The 22,871-nt window shown below is 53.0% G+C and overlaps 1 protein-coding gene across 1 annotated transcript in view; it reads left to right on the top strand.

Moving 5' to 3' along the window:
• PREX1 (phosphatidylinositol-3,4,5-trisphosphate dependent Rac exchange factor 1) overlaps positions 1-14,632 on the top strand; it is a 158,926-nt gene extending 144,294 nt beyond the window's left edge. The window contains exons 30-40 of the mRNA XM_081150139.1: positions 1,416-1,544; positions 2,836-2,877; positions 3,921-4,141; positions 6,800-6,899; positions 8,760-8,903; positions 9,001-9,115; positions 9,640-9,706; positions 10,756-10,928; positions 11,211-11,313; positions 11,492-11,559; positions 13,024-14,632. Coding sequence (XP_081006265.1) covers positions 1,416-1,544; positions 2,836-2,877; positions 3,921-4,141; positions 6,800-6,899; positions 8,760-8,903; positions 9,001-9,115; positions 9,640-9,706; positions 10,756-10,928; positions 11,211-11,313; positions 11,492-11,559; positions 13,024-13,066 — 1,205 coding nt within the window. The 3' untranslated portion in view covers positions 13,067-14,632. The remainder of the gene's footprint in view (positions 1-1,415; positions 1,545-2,835; positions 2,878-3,920; positions 4,142-6,799; positions 6,900-8,759; positions 8,904-9,000; positions 9,116-9,639; positions 9,707-10,755; positions 10,929-11,210; positions 11,314-11,491; positions 11,560-13,023) is intronic.
• The last annotated feature ends 8,239 nt before the right edge of the window (positions 14,633-22,871 follow it).

Here is a 22,871-nt window from a genome sequence, read left to right on the forward strand (position 1 = left end):
AGAGTTCCATCTGGCTCCTTACAGAAAAAATCTGTGGAGCCCTGGGCAGGTCCCTGAGCCTCTCTGGGCCTCCATCTGCCCGTCTGTCACAGGAGGGGCGGGACTGGAGCACAGTTCTCCACCCCTCAGGACCCTCGGCCCTGCACCATTTTACCCACATTCACAGGATCTGTTCACATCTCTGCATTCTAAAAACCCATATTTGTTTGCTGCCTGCATTATTAGTGGCATAATTTTTTTGAAAACGGGACTCCTTTTAAAAAATTTAGATTTGGAAGGAACTCTTAAAACTCCCTATATATGGAAAACCTGTAGAACATGCCATGAAATAATGAAGAGTGTGATAAATTCAATGGAAACAGCCACAAAAAATGTCATTACACTGCAGTCAGGTACTGTTGGCTCCCCAGAGCGCTTTGTTCTTTCCTCATGAGAGGGACCAGTAGTCAAAGAAGTGTCAAGGACTTACCAGTACCAAATTGGGACTTTCTTCTTGAAATGGTTGAGAGGAAAAGAATTGACATGTATGTCCTCCAACCTACCTTCCCTCCCATTTACCCATCTACCCACCCACCCACCTGCCCGTTCATAAGTTTGCACCAGGTCCTGTGCTGGGCACTGGGGACCCTGTGATGAATGTGACATGGCTCCTGATCCCCAGGAGCTCCCAGCTGGGTGCAGGAGATAGGAAAAGAAACAGGCAGTTGCTCCTAAATGGGAGTAGGAAGTGAGGAAAGCTGGGGTGCTGTCGCTCAGCTGCCCCTCCTGCTCTCTCAGGATCATCTCTTCCAGGGACAGGCCTCAGAAACATCAAACCCAGAGGAACCAAAACCACAAATATCTCAGAAGCCTGGGACATTGTAGCAGGGAAGAGGCCCAAGAAACAGGGGCCTGTGTCTGCGGGGGCCAGGTTCAAGTCCCAGCTCTGTCACCCCCTCGCTGCATACTTTAGGCAGGACACCTTCCCAGCCTGTGCCTGGGCTCCCTCCTGTATAGAGAAGAGGTTAGAGTGGGTTTAACTCATGTGCTAGCTTGATCGTTGCGGCCGTGAGGAGGTAGTCCCTGAGGATCCCTCTGTGACTATGTCCAGGCTTAGGAGAAGAGAGTGCAGTGATTGATTTGTGATGTCTGCACTGGATTGGTTTCGGCTGGGAGGAGTCACACCTCAGACTAGCGGGAAGGAGTGCTGAGGTTGATGAGCGATGTCTGCCATGGGTGCGGCACTATGAGTCAGTAGCACATTCGCCATGTATTTGCCCTCCGTGGAGCAGATAGCGCCCAGGAGTCCTGCCAGCATCCTTGATCTCGGATTCTGAGCCTTGTAATCTGGTGATGGGACATATAGGCCTTTGTGCCACATTTCTCCAAAGCTACCTCTGTCCCTTTCCTGCCCTCATGTCACTTTCCTGCCCCAGAGTTCAAACAGAAAGAAGAGTATACAATGCGTGGCCGGAGCTTGATCCAGATCAGCATCCAGGAAGACCCCTGGAACCTCCCCAACTCCATCAAGACCCTGGTGGACAACATTCAGAAATACGTGGAAGGTCAGTTGCGCAGGGAAGGGTAACGGGGGGGGGTGGGGGTGGGGGGGGTTGTTTGTGGCCATTGGTTCTTAATGTGGAATGTGGAAGGATCGGGAGTGTGTCCATCTCCATGTCCCAAGTCTCTCCATGCCCTGGGGAAGGACTGGAAGAACTGGTGCCCCTTTCTTAGCCGAGTGTCCTGTCCTGGGCAGGGCCCTGGAACTGTGTACACACACTGGATTAAGGAACTGCTCATTTGGGTGCTGGGGACTTCCTTGCAGAGTCAGGAGGCTGAGAAGGCTGAACTTACTCCTAAGCTTCAGAAATTGTGGGGTCTAATTCAGTTCCTTTTATTTATTATTGAAGTCACAGGCTGGGGGCCCCTTCATCAGACTTGGGCCCGCAGATAGGTTTTGATGCTATAGCATAAAAAAATGTGAATTGGCTGCCAGTGTTTTATTTTCTGAGATGTCACATAAAAATCTAGTTTTCTGGCTACTCCTGAACAGTCAGGGGATCTGGCAGTAACAGGCCTGCAGTCCCACAGTCACACTTAGGTGGAGATGAGTGGCAGCTGCCATCTTAGAATGGAGAAGGGTGGCTTCCAGTTCACCACAGTCCCCATCACTCTCTGCTTCCTGGTGTCTTGCCTCACACATCTTACACTGCCTGCCTGGCCCTTGGCAGCATTTGAGTCCGAGACTCCTGGCTTAGAAGGACCAGGAGACATTTGTCTAGGACAGCAGAAGGTACAGAGCCTCAGAGTCATTCCCCCGGAGCAGTGCCTCTGAGTTGGACTTTCAGATTTTTCTTTTAAGCCCCTTCTGGGCCTAAGAGCCTTTTTTTGAAGGAAAGAGACCGGGATGTTAGGCCTGTGTCTGGAAGCTCTGAGCTTTGTCTATGCGGGTGCAGGGCTGTGGCTGCATAGCATGTGCATACGTGCCTGGGTGCTCACATGAATACATGTGCACCTGTGTGTATGTGCACATGTAAGCGGTGTGCCCACGTGCATGTACACCATGTGTGCTGGGGGCTCTGGTCCAGGAGTTGGAGGGGCTGGTTTCGGCTCTGTTTGGTGGGCATATGTAAATAGTTGGGGTGCAGCCAACAGTTGGGGTTCCATCCCCTGGAAGTTGGGGGTTTCTGGAATTCACCTAACATTCAACCAGAGCTCCTTTAGCACAGCTGTGCGTACCCCGGGATTCACTGCACAGGGCTTAGAGCTTGGGCTGCAGGGAGGGCCCAGCTCTGCCTTAATCTTGTGCTGACTCCTCTTGGCTTGTCCTGTTTTTCTCTACTCCTCTCCTTCCAGATGGGAAGAACCAGCTGCTCCTGGCCTTGCTGAAATGCACAGGTGAGGGCTTTGAAGCAGCAACTGTCTGTGATAGACGCCCCCCCAGGTGTATCCAGGAGAGGCCGTCCTGGCAGCGGGTCTCATGAGCACAGCCCGGGGAAGGCCTCTTCTGCTGGTTGAGGTTGATGTTCCCATGGTCATCAGGGCCTGCACATGGGGAGAAAGTAACACTGCAGCCTCTTGCGCCTAGAACTACCTAGACTTTGTTTGCCTCCCCCTCTTGAGTCCAGGGGACAAGTCTTGGCCCTGCAGTCAGGAGCCCTGTGTCTTGCCACTCCCAGGCCTGGGTGGATCTTAATGAGGACACAGACAGAGGACCAGATTACTTAGGGAGGGCCTTTGCCAGTGGAGTCCTCAGCCCCGCCTGGGACTTCTGTCCAGCAGAGAGTGTGAAGGAGGAAAGGGCAGATGGAGGGTCCGGGGAAGCTGGGAGGTGTTCTCTGCCCCTCCCTTTCCAGAAATTCTCTGCCAAGTGTCAGCTAAAATAGGATCTAGGTCAAAATTGGTCACTGAAAACCAATTGGCTAGAGCCAGTCGTCGAAAATAACCCCTTCCAGAGGATTGGGACCCTGGATGAATGATTGCCCGCAACTGGCCAATTCTGCAAACCACGTCAAGAACAGGGGCAAGGAAGGGGTAGGCAGGAAGGCATACTTCTCAGAAATAGAGAAAACGGTAAACTGCATTTCTTAAAACATGGAGCTTTGCAGAAATGCTTGGCGTCATTGGCATCCAGCCAGGCAAGGTCGAGCAATCCCCTGACCAATGGAGAAACAACTGAGTAAGGGCTTTGGGAAAGCCTTAGGAAAAATCACAAGGCAGGTGGGTCATTGAGAGAGTTTTTCAGCAAATTGGCTTGCTTTTGGAGAAATGATGTTTGTGGGGTTGGCTCTTGGTAGCTGGGATTGATTTTTGGCAAGTTGGCCCCGGATGGGTGGCCTGTTGGGGCTGGTGGTTGGTTCGGGGGGGGGGGGGTGCTCTGGGGTTTGGGGCTGCTGATGGTGCAGGAGCACCTGCCCAGCAAGCCCGGCCTTGCCTTCCAGACACCGAGCTGCAGCTGCGGAGGGACACCATCTTCTGCCAGGCCCTGGTGGCCGCCGTGTGCACCTTCTCTGAGCAGCTGCTGGCAGCCCTCAGCTACCGCTACAACAACAACGGCGAGTATGAGGAGAGCAGCCGGGATGCCAGCCGCAAGTGGTTGGAGCAGGTGGCAGCCACTGGTGTCCTCCTGCATTGCCAGTCCCTGCTGTCGCCAGCCGCTGTGGTGAGTGAGGGGAAAAGGGACAGGTGCCCGGGAAGCCTGGGCAGGAAAGCCTCTGCTAACTTACTCACTCAGGCTCTCACTCACCTCCTTGTTCATTTAGCACCTGTATATCGAGCACCTACTATGTGCCACGGTTACAGGCACTGGGGACCCAGCTGTGGGCAAAGCACGGAGTTGTACTCAGGGATCTTAAATCCTAGTTTGGGGGAATGGACATAAATAAGTAAAGTAAGTGATGTAGACCAGTGGTTCTCAACTAGGGCAGTTTTACCTCTCCGGGGACACTTGTCAATGTCTGGAGACATTTTAGGTTGTTAGGACGAAGGGAGAGGAGGTGCTACTGATGTCTAGTGTGTAGAGGCCAGGGATGCCGCTAAACATCTTACAATGCACAGGATGGTCCTCCCCTTTCTGAGAATTATCTGGCCCTAAATGTCAATAGTGTCATACTTGAGAAACCCTCATATACAGGGATAAGGGTAAGGAGAAAAATTAAGCAGGGAAGAGGGAAGGAAAAGGTGGGGCAGCTGCAATTGAAAGTTTCGATAAGGTAGCCAGTGAGGGCCTCACTAAGGTGACACCTGACCTAGGAACTGGAAGGGGAGGGAGTGAGCCATGAGGATAGTGGGAGGAGTCTTCCAGGCAGAGAGAATAGCAGATGCAAAGGTCCTGAGACAGTGTTTGAGAAACTACAAGGTGGCCCTGTGGCTAGAGGAGAATAAGCTGGGGCAGGAGGAGGTGAGTCTTGAGGATTTACTGGGGTCAGACTGTGCGGGGCCTTGCACGACTTAGGCTGTTACTCTGAGTGGGCATGAGCCATGGGAGGGTTTTGAGCAGAGGAGGGATGGGATCTGACTTTTACACTGAAAGAATCATTCATGCTCCTTGGTGGGAAAGACTATGAGGGCAAGGACAGAAGCTGGGAGGCTAGTGAGTAGGCTTTTGTAATAATCCAGGTGAAATTCCTTGGTGCAAACAGAATCTCAGTTAATTCTCACAGTACCTCTGAGGCAGGTTTTTTTACTACCCACATTTTAAGGATGAGAACACTGAGGTCCGGCAGCCAGGTTTGAACTCTGGGAGTCTGACTCTAAGCCCTCTAACCCCTAGGTTGCTCTGCTTTCTCTGCATCTCCTTTTTATCCCTGATCCTGCTGTCCCACCACTCTCAGGGCTCAGAATTAGGGCTGGTCCCTCTGCTGGCCCCCAGGAGGCAGAACCAAGGACTCTTCATTTAGGGGTGCTGGGGCCTAGAACCGACGTCCCTCAGAAATAAAGCCTGCAGCAATTTTCTGTGCTCTTTGGTCCTGCACCCCATGTACCCAGGCTGGCGCTCACCACCTCTACAGCCCTGAGCCTCCTAGGCAGGGCCGAAAGCCACAACTGCTGGCTCTTGGGAAAGAATGGCCTTGGTGCGCCCTCTGCTGGCCGACTTTGCACACAGGCGTTGCCTGGCTGGAGATCTTCTTTCACCTGGTTCCTGGAAAGTGCAACCAGGACCCGGAAAGGCAGCCAGCAACACTCAGCCCTCATCTTTTATTCTCAGATGAGGACCCTGGGGCCCAGTGTGTTAATTCACCAGTCACCATCATGTGCCCGGCTCTGAGCTGGCTGTGGGTGTCTGAGACTCACTTTCTAGTTGGGGGAAGCAGATTGGGAAGAAGGAAGGAAGGAAGAGGGAGGAGAGATGGACAGGAGGGAGTTATGCAGAAGACTCAGAAAGTGATTGAGTTTCTTTGGATTTAAATGGTCAGAGATGTCCTCTCTGAGGAGCTGAGACTTGAGTACCAAGACAGTCCCCTAGGTAAATGGTCTGAGGAAGTGTGTGCTGGGCAGAGGGTACAGCGTGTGCAAAGGTCCCAAATAGAGGCCAGTGTGGCTGGAGAGGAGCAGGCCCGGGGGTTGGGAGATGAGGTCAGCGGGCCACATCTATAGGGCCCAGGACTTTATTCTGGAAGCAGAGGAAGGGCTCAGAGGCTTTGAGCAGTCGTCACAGGGGAAGCCCAGGAGTCTGACTCTAGGCTTGGTAACCCCTAGGCTGCCCTGCTCCCTCTCCGTCTCCGGTTTTATCTCTGGCTGCCCCTTGTTTGGGGGAAAGGGTGGGATAGGGAGACCTGTGAAGAGGCTGGTGTGGTCCTCCTTGAGAGACGATGGGGATTTGTGTTGGGGTGGTAAGGAGGGTTGAGGGAGGTGGATGGATCTGGGGTATGTTTTGAAGGTCAACCCGTCAGGATTTGGTGATGGGCAGTGTATAGGGTGAGGGGAGAGGAGTCAAGAAGTCCTCGAAATCAGAGTTTGGGGCTTAGGCTGCTGGGTGGATGCTGGTGTGCTTTGCTGAGATGGGGCCTACTGGAGGGGGTTGAGGAGGGAAATGAGGACTTTTTGGGGTGTGTTAGGTTTGAGATGGTTGAGTTGGATTGCTGGGACGGTCCGGGCAAGAGGGCCACCCACACGTTAGAGCGGAGTTGGGTTCTGACCTTGGGAGGTGCAGGACAAGCAAACCCGATTTCACGTCCAGCCCTGGAGAGCCCAGCACGGAACCTCGTACCTGCTGGGCCACAGCCTGGCGTGTCCACTAGTGTTGAGTCAGAGCATCTTGAAGTGACACCCTGGGGCACCGGTGGCACCTGAGACTTCTGCACCCTGCCTTCCTCCACAGAAGGAGGAACGGACCATGCTGGAGGACCTCTGGGTGACCCTGTCGGAGCTGGACAATGTCACCTTCTCCTTTAAGCAGCTGGATGAGAACTACGTGGCCAGTGAGTAATTCCCCCTCTCCCAAAGTGCCAGTCGGGGTTCTGGGGTGGAAGGAACTGCTTTGGGGGCCACCCTGCCACCAGGCCACCTGCCCAAGGCTGCCCAGGGACCCGGTGCTTTCAAACCTCATGCCCCCAACGTACATGGAAAAAGAGGGTCTATTTTTGTATAAACCTCGTTGTCTCCAAAATCTCTTAAAAGGGAGCAGCTGGCACCTAGTTGTTATTAAAATTTCTAGAGATATCCATTACTGGGGTGAATACCTGTTGAGACTTTCTAAGAATTTATAGCATCAGTTTTTTCCTCCCTCCCGTCCTCTCTTCCTTCTACCTGCCCACCATTCATCCATCCATTCACCCACCCATTCATCCATCTACTTATCCATTCATCTGTCCATCCACTGTCCCATCTATCCATCCACCACCCACCTACCCACCTACCCATCCACCCATCCACTCATTCTCCATCCATCCACACATTCCTAATTCTGAGCATATGTGTCAGGCACAATTTTCAGTTCTGGGGCTGCAGTAGAGAAACACAGTGTGGTTCCCGCCCTCTTGGAGCCCATAGGCTAGCCCAGTGGGTCTCAGCCCTGGCTGCAGTAGAATCGTCTAGCTTTTCAAAGATACCGATGCCCTAGTCCAAAACTCAGCCCTGGCAGGTTGGACTCACTCTGGGGGTGGGGGGTGGGGTAGATCCTGGGTATTGGGATTCTAGAAAAGCTTTCCAGGTGACTAGGTGACTTTGAGGATAGAGGACCACTGGGCTGGATTCTGGAGCCATGGTTCTCCGAGTGTGATCCCTGAACCTGCATCCCCTGGGACCTTGTTAGAAAGGTGAATCCTCGGGCCCCATCCCAGACCTGAACCTGAAACTGGAAGTAGAGCCCATAAACCTGTGTTGAGAAGCCCTCCAGTGGTTTTGAAGTACTAGTTTGGGAACCAATGCTCTAGATCAGTGATTCTCAACTTTTTAAAAATCATTATCACCTCCATAAGGAGTTCGTTTAGATAGTTTTTTCCTAATTGCTGCAACCCTATTAAATTTTAATATCATGGATATACTATATGTCTGTTTAGGTACTGTTTGTGTATCTGTGCTTTCAACATAAAAAGAGTAAGTTGTTTTTGCCATCCCCTCAAGAACCAGTTTTCACCTCCTTAGGGGCAATATCACCCTGTTGAGAATGTGTGAAAGTCTAGAGGGACGATAGATTCCGTTTCACATGCCCGTTGGCATTGATGGTCAGTGGCTGCCTTTTGATAGGCAGAGCTGGGCTTAGGGAGAACTACTGATGGATTAGTGATGTTTGCCATGGGTGCCATATGGGGTGTCAATGCCATGCCTACCGTAAGCTCTTCCCTATGAGTGTAAATAAATGCAGGCCCTGGTTGAGGGCAGCATTTGGCAGGTAGAGGCCTTGGGCTATCAGGTGAGGAGTCCAGGGAGCATCGGTGAAGCTCTGAAGACAAACACTGACAACCTCCAAGCTGGGCAGAATCAGTGTCAGGTCTAAAAATTAAGCAGTGGGCACTGGGACCTGTTGAAAGGTGAAAAGGGAGGACAGAGGCTGCTCTTCTGAGTGTGGGAGGACCGGGCTGTCTGAGGCCACCCCTAGAGGATGGGAGGGCTGAAGCCACTGCTCTGGTGTAGGCAGACATGGACCACCCAGGATGCCACTCTGAAGGTGGGAGGCAAGGGGTTCTGAGGATACCCCTCTGGGGTGGGGAGAACAGAGAAGTCCCAGGATATCCCACTGGAGGTCTGAAGGAAGGTCCGAAGCTGCCCTAACAAAGGCTGGGCAGGGCTCCCCTGAGCCTTGGTGCTGACCCGCCCTGCCCCACCATGTCCTCCCACAGACACCAATGTCTTCTACCACATTGAGGGCAGCCGGCAAGCGCTGAAGGTCGTCTTCTACCTCGACAGTTACCACTTCTCCAAGCTGCCTTCCCGCCTGGAGAGCGGGGCCAGCCTGAGACTGCACACCGTGCTCTTCACGAAAGGTGAGCTGTGGGGTGCTCAGTGGGACCCACAGGTGATACCCAAGGCTCCGAGCGTACTGGGACCTCATCCCCTGCCCTCCCTTTTCTTTCTTCACAGCTTTGGAGAACATGGAGGGGCCACCTCCTCCAGGCAGCCAGGTGGCGGAAGACTTGCAACAGGAGATCAACTCTCAGTCCTTGGAGAAGGTTCAGCAGTATTACCGCAAACTCAGGTATCTGCCTGGGTCACATTCATTCACATGTGGATTGTCTGTGGCTCTTTCGTGCTACAGTGGCCAGGCTGAGTAGGGTCTCGATAGAGACTAGTCCACACAGCCCAAAATATTGACTGTTGGGCCCTTCATAGAAATAGTTGGCTAAGCCCTGTTCTAGAGGGTGTGGTGGACAATAACCGAGTGAACGAAGAATGATGTAGCAGGTTAAGTGGTGAGAGTATTAGGAGGACAGATACACTGGACTAGGAGTTAGAGAGTGGAGGTGTCAGGTTCTGATCAGCTGTTCAGGACGAGCTGTCAGGGAGAGATGGCATTTGAGGGGTGCATGGGAGGCCCCTTATTGCTTCCCCCTATGGGGCTGTTGCAGGAACTGGTGACTGTGGGCATGGAGAGCTGTGCAAGGCCCTCTCAGTGGTTTCTTTCTGAGAGTTGTTGGAGGGCAGATGGGCTGGGGCAGTGGGTGGGGACTGTGTGGACGGTGGGCATGGTGGACCCCCCAAACCCATATCTGTTTCTCTCAGGGCATTTTACCTGGAACGGTCTAACTTGCCCACAGATGCCAGCACCACAGCAGTGAAGATAGACCAGGTGCGTCCACCCTTATGTCACCGTGCTGTTGAGCTTGGACGGTGCTCGGGTCAAGACTCAGCTCTCAGGGCTCAGGGTGGCACACCGGCCAGAATCCTGGCAGAGCAGCCCCTAGGCCTCTGCAACCCTCCTCCAGGAAGTCTCCTGGGGTAACTCTCTCCCCATTTGAGGAATTCCTGCCTCTTCCCTACCACTTTGGAGTTCCTTAGGTGACTTGTTTTTGCTAGCACCCACTCACCAGTGCCTCCTGCAACTCCCTTGTTTATCACAGCATTTCTCTGAGGCTGTGGCCAGCTATGGCCAGCTTTGGCCATGCAGTGTTCTTTTTGTTTGCTTGTTTCAAATTTGATGCCAACATTTAAAAATCAAAGGATTTCCAGTGTAATGGAGGCGGCTAGCTTTTCTTGAGAAATGGAAAGATCTGGCTGTCCAGGGCTTACATTCCCACGTGTCACAGTTGGCTTTCTGAGGGCACATGCTCCCGGCCTGTCACCCACTTCCCAGGCTCAGGCAGGCCTCAAATTTGACAGTGGTTTGGGGGTACTGGCCTCTGGACTATGAGGCTGGGGGCTCCAAGAGAAGTGGTGGCTGTGGCTCTTTGGGGGTCTAGTTTCGCTGGCAGAATATGAAGATGACACAAAGAATTGGCAAACCACCATTTTTTGCCTTGAATGCAATTGAGGGAAGCTGGGGTGGTAGGAAGGCTCTTCCGAGGGAGGTGCGGCTTGGGCTGGGTGTAACAGTTTGGAGGACAGGAGAGGGCACTTCATTCAGGCTCGGTTGGGGGCACACCTGGGCAGGTGAAGAGAATGAGATTGGAAGGTAACGTCTGAAATACATGGTGAACAGTGAAGGCCAGTTTGTGGGGCAATGGGGAGCCACAGATGGTCCTGGAGCAGGGGTTGGGGGTGGTTAATTGGGTTGTAACCCCTGGCAAGGGGAGCTGGGAGGACAGCTGCAGTAACTGAGCTGGACTGGAGGGATAGACGGGGTGGAAGGCCAGGTGGAGGACTCCTCTGACTGGCCATGGGCGTGTGTGCGCCTCACAGCTGATACGTCCCATCAACGCCCTGGATGAGCTCTGTCGTCTCATGAAGTCCTTCGTTCACCCCAGACCTGGTGCCCCTGGGAGCTTGGGCGCTGGCCTCATCCCCATCTCCTCCGAGCTCTGCTACCGCCTGGGGGCTTGCCAGATCGCCATGTGCGGCACGGGCATGCAGAGGTGAGCCGGAGCGGGGTGCGCCGTGATGCTGGCGTGTTTGAGGGGTGCAGAGTGAGGCAGACGCTGACTTTGTGTGGAGTGTTGGAGGGGGTGTCCTACTGGAGAGGAGACACCTGGGGTAGGGGGAGTTATCGGAGGCAGGAGGGGGCAGCGCCGGGCCCTGAGGCAGGGGCTCGCCGGGGAGAGGAGGGTGTGAGCCCCGATGGTCAGGGGTGGGGTCTCCGAGGCCTCGTGGCGGGCAGGAGGTGCCGTCTCACCTGCCGTCCCCCGGCCTCCCCGCAGGAGCACCCTGAGCGTGTCGCTGGAGCAGGCGGCCATCCTGGCGCGGAGCCACGGGCTGCTGCCCAAGTGCATCATGCAGGCCACGGACATCATGCGCAAGCAGGTGAGGCGGCCGCCTGCAGCTGGGTGGGCGTCGGCTCCAGGTGTGGCCCGTCTCCCCATCTGGAGGGGCTTCTGGGCCTGTGACTCACCCTTTCCCCACCCCACCCGCTCACTGCTTGCTCAAGTGCCCTGAACTCCGTGCAGAGGCAGGTCCCAGCCTCATGGTTCTTTCTTCCCAGGGCCCCAGGGTGGAGATTCTGGCCAAAAACCTTCGGGTCAAGGATCAGATGCCCCAGGGCGCACCTCGGTGAGTGGCTGTCCCTCTCTCCCTCCCTCTCCTCTCTTCAGGGAAGACCAGGATCTGGGCTTGCAGCAAACTCCTGGCCTCACCCCAGGCAGACCCAGTGGTAGTCATATGGGGCTTCACCTCTCATTTATGGGGCCCCACTTTGGAAAGCTCAGTTTTTTATTCCCCAGAGGAGTGCCTACTCCGTCTGGGAAGATGAAACGAGGCCCCCAAAATGAGCCACAGGCAAGGATTTGGTGTGACCCCCCCCCCCCATCACCACCTTTTCTCTGCCACCCTGCTACCCTCAGGCCCTCAGGCCGTAGGCTGCTTCGTGTCCTCAGGACCCCATCGTCTCTCCACGTTGATTTCTGCCCAGCTCATGTGCTGCCCCCTTTCCCAGTAGTACCTCGTATTAGTCCATCTTCTCTCTCCATCCCCACGGCCCCAGTTTGCTATCAATACCTGCCCACAATTTTTAAATCACTTCATTTTGAAATAGTTTGACTCACAGGAAGTTACAAAAGTAGTACAGAGAGTTCGCGCGTGCCGTTCACCCAGCTCTCATGTAACCACAGGACATTGTTAAAGCCAGGAAACGGCGCTGGTGACTACAGCAGCTCCCACGCAGACCTTACTGTGTTCCACCAGTTTTTACACACATTCTTTTACCCTCACTTCTTCTGAATACTTTGATTTGTTAACTTACCCCACTCCAGGCATTGTTTCAGTCTCTTTACCTATATCATCTCAAACAACCCTGTGAGCAAGATACTGTTATTATCCTCAATTGGCAGTTGGTGCCACTGAGGCACAGAGAGGTTAAGTGTCTTGCCTGCGGTCACACAGCTCATAAATGGCAGAGCTGGGATTCCGAACCCAGGTAGTCTACGCCTGGGAGTCAGGCTCCTAACCACTGTGCCACTTTGCTTCTCTGTCTTGTCTGTGCCGCCGCTGCTGCTCTTTTCGGGTCCTCCTGCCATCATTCTCCCCACAGCAGATCTGCCTCTTTTGCTTGGAAGCCATTAGTGGCTCCTTCTTACTTGACAATGAAACTCAGTATCTTTCCGATACAGATGTTGAGAAAACCAAGGCAGCTCTCTGCGTTGCAGGGAGAGAGGCCCCCAAGATTGTATAAAGTGAAAAAACTCAAGGGCTAGAGCACTGTGACTAGTTTGCTACCATTTTTATGGGAAAACACCCCCCCACACACATGTAAACATACACCCACACGCGTATCTTAACACAGACACGCAGACCAGCTCTGCTGGTAAAACCCTCACGCGTCTGGAGGGAGCGGAGACTGCCTGTGGGGGGGACTGGACAGCTGCGGGGAAGTGTGGGCACCATAAATATTTTTCACTCTGCGTTTTTAAAAATAGCTGCTGAGTTTTGTTTTCTGGGCATGGATTACCTGTTCAAACAAAGATTGAAGCCATATTAATAATAGGCCCCGGCCTCTCATCTTCACCCCCCCCCCGCCAGGCTCTACCGCCTCTGCCAGCCGCCGGTGGATGGGGACCTCTGAAAAGATGCGTGGTGCTCGGCTGCGTTCCCTGGAGCTGGGGTTTGGGAGGACACAGCGGGCCATGCTGGCCTGCTCTAGAGCTGCTCCTGCTCACTCCAGGATCTGCTCAGCCTTCTCCATCACCTCCTGCAAGGACAGGCCATGCCCCCACTCTCGGAAGAGCAAGCTGATCGGCCTGGGGCCTGCACGTTCTCCACACTTCTGCCAGAAACCTGAGGGGTGCTGGGGACCCACAGAGCTGATGGGTGCAGCCAGGGCCGGGGCTCCTGCTCCCAAGTCCCTGGGACACAGGGGTGAAGTCATGGGCGCTGCAGTTGGAGGCCCACAGACTCAGCTCCCTCGGGATGGCTCAACCTGCACTTTCGAAACCCTGGTTTCCTTCTAAGTCCACATTCCAGGTGACACACGTGTCTCCGTCTCCTCCTCACCTTAGCTTCCAGATTCCCCCCTGTACTAACCTGCTCCGTGGACTCAGAAAAGTGGGCCTCTGCCAGGAAAGACAGAGGGACAGGGTGCGACACCTGTTACCAAGAGGACACTCGAAAGCCACACCAGCTTCCGACAGCACCGCCATTGGAACGTGAGCCATTAGCCCTGGGCACAAGATTTGCTCCGACTTTATTTATATGGCGTGAAATCTCTATGGTTTACTTTGGAGTTTTATGTTGTGGTTGTGTGATTATATATTTGACATTTTAAATTTCAAAGAAAGGTATATTGTCTAACGGGACCATCATAAGGTAGTATTGACAACTTTTCCCAGCTCTACTAAAAAAAGAAAGACTAAATTATTGAAAATTCAAAAAATGTCAGTATTTCATTTTTTTAAATATTAGGGTCATAAGGTATTGCTTACAGGTCTGAGCTTGGTGCCTCTTTCCATCCACCCCTGGTTCCCCATTAGTTGGTCAGTATTAGAATGAATTACTTTGCTCTCTTTGAATGACTGGCTGTAAGGGTTTGAGAGGTGGCTGTGCCAAGTCTGGGGACTGGTGGGGACTGAACCACCCACCTGTCCCACACAGGTGTGTGTCCTACAGGTAAGAGGGTCACTGGGAAACCCTGGGTGGTAGCTTCTGTAATTTATTTTTTCTGATGTTAGCTCAGAACAGGATGTTTGGGACTTCTCAGCCAGCCAGACAGGAAGCCATCCTGTCTACCTTCTGGGCACAGGGACCCACACAGGGGGACCCTCTCCGCAGTTTGTTCCCTCTAGCTCCTATACTCCAGCAAGAAATGTTATAGCTGAGGTGGAGAGAGGGGATGTCTTTCTGCCCTTGGCAGATGGTGAGATCAGGTGTGGGTTTCCTGAAGCCCCACCAGAATGTTGGACCCTTGTGCCCCCAGGGGCCACCTTCCTGAGCACTAGACCGCAAGACGTGGGCTTGTTGCTGGACACTGGTGACGCTGATACAAACGAGGATCTGCTTTAGCCCTGTGGCGGGAAATGGAGAGGGGCTCCTGAGGGCAAGGCCTCGTGCACTGGTTTACTTTAAAATGTACAGATTCTTCTCATTAAATTCATGATAGATTTTTTATTATTATTAAAAGTCAGTTTATAATACAAATATCTTGATCTGTGGTTCCTTTGGGGCCAACTCTGGTGGCATGGCGGTGGGTGGTGTGGCCAGCCTCACATTGGAATGAGCTGATGCCGAGAAGACTCGCACAGAGGGGTCATTGAGCCAGTGACCCCTAGTCAGTCATGTTACCCCTCTGAGCCTCAGTTTCCTCCAATAAAATGGGGACAGTATATACTTTCCCTTGCAGAGGAGTAGAGAGGACTACCGAGATTTCACTGCAGGTCTGCGCCTCAGGTGTGCCAGGAAAATACCGGTCTTTATTTTGCATTACACCTTTATTTTGGATTCTGACCTCCTATTTCATGCCATAGTGGGAAAATGTGGCTATTTTCCCAGGCATTCCCCACCTCCTCCTCCTGGGTCTCACGCCAGAGTTGCTGATCTTACATGTACCCAGGGGTCAGGGTAAGTCCAAAGGAAGTCACTGCACCATCCTCCGTCCCAACCTGCAAGGTCCATTCGGGTCTAGGATCTGGGATCGGGGCTGGAATGGTGGCCAAATACTCAACACGAGGTGGGACTGTTTCCCGGCCGATCAGAATCCGCACTGGCCGCAAGCAGACCAAGCAGAACACGCGCTGGCGTAGGCGCGGTGCCTGCACACCCGGACCGGTTGTCCAGGCCCCAGGCTCTGAGCTGGTTGTCACCTGCCTGGGCCTGGGCCATCTTTATGAAGCTGCCTGGGTCCGTCTGCCCAGCCAGGGCCATGTCGCTCTCTGGGTGGAATTTGCCCTGCAGACTTGCTAGGCTACCCTTTGCCTGCCTGCCTCCCTCTCCCTCCCTCCCTCCCCACCCCCTCCTCTCCACCTGCCCGCCTCCTCCCTTCCTTTTCCCTCTCCCCTTCTTTCTCTCCCTCCTTTGCTACACTTTGGGAAGCGCTGCCATCTCTGAAAGACCCCTCCTTTTAAAGGTACCCACAGTTATGCCACCCTGGGGGCCCTTTTGAGCCATGATGCTCACACCAGTCCTGCCGTTTCAAATTAGAGCCCATTATCTTTTCATCTCTTTTTCTTCCAAACTAACCTGTCCCCGAGCTCATCCTCTCAAGGCCTAGATTGGGTCTCTTCCAGAGAGCTTTGTGACTCTCAAATGGCAGGTTTCAAAGACTCAATACTGTAATCAGTGAAAGTAATCCTGGTGGGATTTCGGCACAGTGACGGACAGATTATTTGGAATTATCTGTGGCCAGTTTGGGATCCAGAAAGTCACTCTAAGGGAAGGGCTGTCACCTCAATCTATATTTGGGTTCAACAGGGAGGATTTGATGCCTTCCTTCAGGCAGACACTTTTATAGGAAACAGTAATTTCTGCTTGTTCTGTACCCTGGGATCCTGCAAGGAGAAAAGTGAGTTCTATAGTGGACAGGGGCAGCTTTGGTCTGGGGCTGAGAAGTGGAGTCTCTGTGGCCTTGAGGAAGTCACATCTCTTCGCAGACACTGAGGTGCCTCTGCAAAGTGGGGGTGAAAGTCTCTCTCCAGAGGACCTTTGTCACAGTTATAAAATGGAGCATGAGCAGGGCATTTCACAGGAGACAGGAGGTCTCAAGCTGGCGGGCCAATGGCTGAAATGTGGACATTAATGTGTGTGTTTTATTTTCCTGACATGGTGTCTTTATAATTTTGAATTAGACATTCACATTTAAGAACCAGCAGATTCCACTTCCAAATTCTGATTTTTGTTTTTTCTTGAAAATTCAGAAGTTCTGGTTGCGCTGGCCCACGTTCCCACCTGGCCACCTGTCAACTGGAGCTGAGAAGTGGCCACAGCCTTTGGGCAAGGCACCAGCTCTCCAGTTCCCCACAGCCTCACCTGGCCCAACACGCTCCTTTACCTGGCCTGCCTGGCTCTGGGATGGCCCTGCCCGGGAGAGTGTGGCCAGAGCTGGCCTTTTTGACTGCCGAAGTCCTCAGCTGTGGAGCCACTGTGGTGATGTTGGTTGAGGAAGGACACGTTGGCCAGGAGTTGCTGTGCTGGCCAGTGGAACATCAGGGGTGGGAAAAACCCTGCAGTTGATGTGTCTCTCGGACATTTGGTTCTCTGCTTTCCCCGGACAACAGCTGGGACCAGGTGTCTGAATCTGTCTGAGCCTGTTTCTTCCACTGTCCAGTAGCCAGCGCCTGCACCTCTCGCCACATTCTTCTGTGCCTGCTTTGTTCAGGGGTTGGGCTGGATTGTTCAGGGAAGTGAGGCGTGGACTAAGACCTTTGAAATCGGACCCTAGGCTGCCGCCTGGGTGCCAGGCTTCTGTACTTGCTGAGTGGCCATTTCTTGGGAAGTCCCCGTCTTTGTAGGAGCCTCACTTTCCTCTGAGAAATGGAGACAGTTGCACCCACCTGTCTGTGTGCTGGGGGCCAACAGTCTTCAGGGTCCCCAGTTCAACTTCCAGGGGATAAATGTGGTGCCCTGTCCACCCAGCAGGTGGCGCCAGGGATTGTGTAGTGCTCAGAGGTTGAGGTTACCTGGCCCCTGTTCCTGCCAGGTCTTGCCGACCAGCTTCCAACCCAAACACTGGCTCCCAGGTGCCCACCTTTGGGACAAAGACAGCCTGGAGGCAGGGGCTGGGGTTGTCTTGAGGATGGGCACTGGCCTCCGCCCTTTTACGCTGGGCTCAGTGTGCATATTTTCTCTTATTTTTTTCATTTTTTAAAATTCCTCTCTCTTGATTACTTTTGTCTCCCCCCTCCATTTTCTTTCTTATTTTTTTTATGTCCCATAGCATATGTCTGTGAGCTAGACTCTATTTTTATTTTCTTTCCTTTTTTCTTTTATGCTTTTCCTTCTTTCATTTTTCTTCCCTTGCAGTCGCATATATGAAGATGTAAAAGACCCTTGTAAAGTGAGGTGCTTGAGGGCGGTGACCCGGTGCCCACAACTACTAATGCGCTCGGCCCCACCTCGCCCAGAAACCAGGACCTGCCGGGAAACACTGACCACCAGGTGGCGCTGTGTGCCAGGGTGTCCCGCCCCGCCTGCCAGGGCAACAGGGGAGCGCTGCAAGTCTCGAGCTTTGGAGCTTAAGGGGGAGGTTAGTCAGAAACCACGGCCCACAGCTGCCCCTCTGAGCGCCAGTACCCTGGAGGGTCGAGGGTGGTCAGGAGAGGGCGGTAGGGGTGCGCCTGACCAAGCGGCAGGGCCCAAGTTCGAGTCCCCTGATGTGCTGTGTGATCTTGGGATGGCCCTGCCCTTCTCTGTGCCTCAGTTCCCCCACTTACAACAAGAGGGCATACAACTCAGTTCCTCAAAAAGGACTCCTCATCCTCCGGCCAGCTTGGCCTCTCCCAGGCTTGTCTGAAGGACCAATAGCAACGTTCAGAATCTCTCATGTGTTGAGCACTTGGTATCTATTGCACAGTTTGCTGGCTGCTGAAAGGCCTCATGTCATGTGATCCTCTGACCAGCCCTTCAAGGTAGGTACTACTAAGGTCCTATTACAGAGGCGGAAATGTACAGATAGTTTAAGTGACTTACCCACGGCTAAGGAGCTCAGAAATACTGGCCCCTTGTGTGGTTCCAGGGCTGTGGTAGCAACATGGCATTTAGAAAGGGGGAAGCACAGTGGCCCCTGGATTTCATGGACTCTGCCCAGGTGCAGCATTGGAGAATCTGGCTTTGGTTCCAGAACTTCGCAGAAATGGGGGTGGATGAGGGGAAGGGTTGAAGAGGTCGCCTTACTAATGAAAGGACCACAGGGAAAATGAAAGGGTGCTTTGCTGCCTTCTTGCCATGGATGCTGCCTCAGGATCTTTGCACATGTTCTGCCAGACTGCGTGTGCCATGAGGATAGGGGCCTGCCTTGCTCACAACTGTATCCCTAGTTTCTAGTACAGTGGCTGGTGCATAGTAGGTGCTCAATCAATACTTATTGATTTAAGTGGAATGAATCAGCAACTGAGTGACCATGCAGGGAGGATTCTGATCAATATACAGCCATCTCTTCATATGAGTTGTTCATGCTAGTTTAGTCTTCAGAAAGTCCACTGTTATATCTCTTTGCCTTACCTGGCTGTGACAGTTTTGGTCCTGACCCAGCCTCCCTGCAGCCTTTCTGCTCAATCTGTCTCCCTTCCTGGCACCCTCACCAGGGACTCAGATCCCTTGTAGAAAGTCATGGAGCTGAATGTCCCTGAAAGAACGTTCTTCCATCAGGCTGGGTCTGAGTCACTAGGTGCAGGGTCTGATTTGGCAAGAGGGCACAGCTGATGAGGCAAAGCCACCCTGGGCTCAGGAGACCCACCCCGTCCAGGCTGTGTCCTCAGTCAGCATTCCGACACGCAAGAGGGTTGCAGAAACCCGTATGTGATTCTAGGTCTGGCTCAACAACCCACTTGGGCCCACCCCTTGCCCTAACTGGCATCATTTAACAAATATTTATTGAAGGCCTACTGGGTGCCAGGCCCCATTCTAGGGCCAAAGTCACATCAGCGAAGTGCCTGTGGAGTTTATTTTCTGCTGGAAGGTGGCCAAAAAAAAAAAAAAGCCAATAAACACATGGGTACATAATATGTCAGATGGTGTTAATGCCAATAAGATAAATGCAGCAGGTGGGAGGGCAAAGGCAGATGTGCAAGCGCTTTCACTAAATGGCCAGGGAGGGCCTCTCTGGGGCAGACCATTGAGTGGAGACCCGAGGAGGAGAGACCACGGAGATGGCTGGTTCCAGGAAGGAGAAAGAACAGGGGTAAAGGCCCGGAGGTGAGAGCGCTCCTGGTGAGTTGGAGGAGCAGCGAGAAGCCCACTGTAGCTTGAGCAGCGAGGGGGTGGGGGGCTACGACATGAGAGAGGGCAGGGACCAGGGCCCATAGGTGACCAGCAGGATTCGGCGTTCATGCCTAGAATCAGGGAGCTGCTGGCGAGTTCTGAGCAAAGGACAAACAGTTTTCTCATCTGTAAAACAGAGCAATCCCAGCTCCCCGCCACCGGGCCTGCCCATTTAAGTGCTTTCAAAAAGAAACTGAGAGTACTCTCCAGAGCAAAAGTGGCACCGGAACATTTTATTTCTATAATATGTTGTGCTTTTCCTATTGTGTTTTGGGAAGTGTGTAGCATTACGATGACATGCAATGATATTTCTGTTTATTCTCCACAGCCACCTCTCGGATGATCTCCAAAGCAGGGGCTTCGGGGCTCTGCAAGCTGCGTGACTCCAGGGGGAGTTGCAGGGACTCACACAGGTGGGTGAGGGGAGATAAATTCTCCTGGAGTCCTCAGCTTACAGCTATGGGACACCCATAGACTGGGAAGGAGGGGGATCTCGTCCCTAGAGGTAATGAGAAAAATAGCAAGTGACACTGTTCTAAGCATTTAGTATGGATCGCCTACATCTTCCCAGCAACTCCCTGGGCCGTTACCCCCAACATAGGGACAAGCAAAGCCAGCACAGTAAGTCACGGAGCCTGAAGCTCACGCTGCTGAGGCTGCGGCCCACATCGGGGTCACCTCCCTACTTCCCCCACCCCCCCCTCCTGCACTCCAGTCTGCCTGGGTGGCCCCATGTTCAGCCCAGGGGATAAGTGGATAAGTCATGGGGACAGGGCTGCCTTCATGGGCATGTGGCCTGTGCAGTTGCAGAAGGACCTGTGCTCAGAAGGGCCTCATGATTGGCTTAAGCCTCTTCTGTCTTGAACCTCTTAATAATTTTTGAACAGACCTCTAGATTTTTATTTTGCACCGGAGTCCACAAATTATGAATGGAGATATAAGTCAATTAAAGGATCCCACCCCTTTGCCTGGGATTGGTGAACTTGACCCATTTCTGACCAGTGAGGTGCAATGATGGAGCTCTGGGGGAACCGTTTTCTCCTGAAAAGAGGGCTCTGGAGGAACATTTCTTTTTCCCCCATGCCCTGAGCCCCATGCCTTCCTGCTTTAGATTTAAACACTTGGCACCCAGCCGGGTGTGGCTCAGCGGCTGAGCATGGACCTAGGATCCAGGCGATCAGGGTTCGATTCCCGGTCAGGGCACATGCCCGGGTTGCGGGCCCAATCCCCAGTTGGGGGCGTGCAGGAGGCAGCCGATCAATGACTCTCTCATCATTGATGTTTCTCTCTCTCTCCCTTCCTCTCTCTGAAATCAATAAAGATACATTTAAAAAAACAAAACAAAACAAACAAACAAAAACACTTGGCTATTTCTCTCCACATCTGCTACCACCCTGATCCAAACTATCATCTTTTGCCTAGAATATTCAAGTTTTCTCATCAAGCTCCCTGCTTGCACCCTCTTGCCCTCTTCTCCACTGCAGCCAGAGGGATCCTGTTAGAATCCAAGTCAGATCATGTCCCTCCTCAGAATCCTCCAGGAACTTCCCATCTCACTCCAAGTAAAAGCACAAGGCCCCCCTTCCCCTTCCGCTTCCCCTACAGGACCCCGCTCCATCCATGTACCCCCTTCTGTGTTTGCTCCTTTCCCCCTCAGTCACTCTGCTCTAGCCTCTCTGGCTTCACTGTTCCTGGAACTCACCAGAGGGCTGTCTCAGGGCCTTTGCACGAGCTGTTCCCTGAACTGGGAATGCCCTTCCGCACAAATCCTCATGACTCTAACCCCCTTCAGGTTTCTGTTCAGAGTCTGCAGCTAACCAAGGCCTTCTCCGATGCCCTTCTCTAAAGTTGCCACCCTCCTCATGCCTTGTGCGCCTGCCCTTCCCTGCGCTATTTTTCTAATATGCAATGTAATATATACACTGAGTTAGTCGCTTTGTCGTCTGTCTCACCCTCCAGAATGGCAGCTCCACGAGGGCCTCTCTCCCAGCCTCCCATTGTAGCCTGGGCTAGAGCAGCGTGTTCCTCACGGGGCTGGTGTGGGGGCTGGGTGAGTAACCGCAGGTCAGGCCTCCATCAGCGCTGGTCACGGGAACTGCCCAGGACGTGCGATGGTTATTTGGTCTCCCAGCCTGCAGTTTCTCTTCCACCCTAGACACAGCCTCATTTGGAGGAAACTCCAAAACTAGGATTTGGGCATTTGTGAAAATGAGGCCCTGGAGTCCTTGATAGGCTATAGCCCTGGGACTAATTGCATCCATTTATTTTACAAAGAGGTGTGTTTATCTGCATTTCCCACCTCAGTGCACAGGGGAAACCTTTGTGAGGATGCTGCTCCCAAAATAAGGGATTTCATTTGAAAAGAGAATTAGGTAGAATCGATGCAGTTTACTCAAAAGAAGATCCATTCCAGATGAAGGGGAGTGGAGGTTGAAGCATAAATACTGCCTGGCTGAATGCAAAGTGGGCGAAGGGATTTGCTGACTCCACAGACCCCCCCCCCCCCCCCCCACACACACACAGGTGTAATCTCAGCTCCAGCCATCGGGACCTGCAGGGGAGAAACCTGTGCCAGCTCTGACACTGGCACTCCCCGGCAGCACCCTCAGAGTCAGATGTGGTGAAGGGCGTAGAACACAGAGCCCGGGGCGTCTGCACCCCACATCCTGCCCAGACCCCTCGGGGTCACCACCAGTGCCCCATGAGACTTCAGCATAAACCCCAAATCAGGAGTCACATGCACCTTGGTTCAGATTCCAGCTCTGCCACTTACTGGCTGTGTAGTCCTAGGCATATGCACGACCACTCTGAGCCTCCGTTACCTCATTGTAAAATGGGAATAAATAAAAGCACTTTCTTTCCAGGACTATTGTGAGGCTTGAAGAAGTTATTAAGTTAAAGTGCTTAGCAAATGCTGGCCACACATTAAACGCTCAGTGAATGCTAGCCATGATCTTCATTTTCGAATGGAGAATGATTAATACACACATATTTATCATAAATATTATACACATTATATGAAAGAGCACAGTGCTTGGACCATGTGGAGCACTCAGGACATGGTAGTAGTTCTCTGGGGGTGGGTCAGTCTGAACACCCTGATCCACAGTCAGGGTTGGCTGGATTATGCTGCATAACAAACAGGCCCCCCAAAGCTAAGAGGCCCTGACCGTAAAGGTGGATTTCTTGCTCAACCTACAGGAGGGTGGCCGGGAGCTGTGCTTAGTGTCTCCTCATTTGTAACCCAGGGTGAAAGAGCAGCTGCCCTCTCCAATGTCACCACTACCTTGGCAGGAAGAAGACAAGCTTGGGAGGGGGTCTCGACCTGGCATTTAAGCGCCTAGCCTGCGGGTGATGCCATCAGCATGCTCCCAGCTCATTGGCTACAACTTGTCACATGGCCCACAGCCCCAGGGGACCAGGAAGTACAGCCTGGAGGGTGGACACCACCCGTGACTTCCAGA

This window comes from Miniopterus schreibersii, assembly GCF_964146895.1.
Source record: "Miniopterus schreibersii genome assembly, chromosome: 10".
Taxonomy (NCBI): Eukaryota; Metazoa; Chordata; class Mammalia; order Chiroptera; family Miniopteridae; genus Miniopterus; species Miniopterus schreibersii.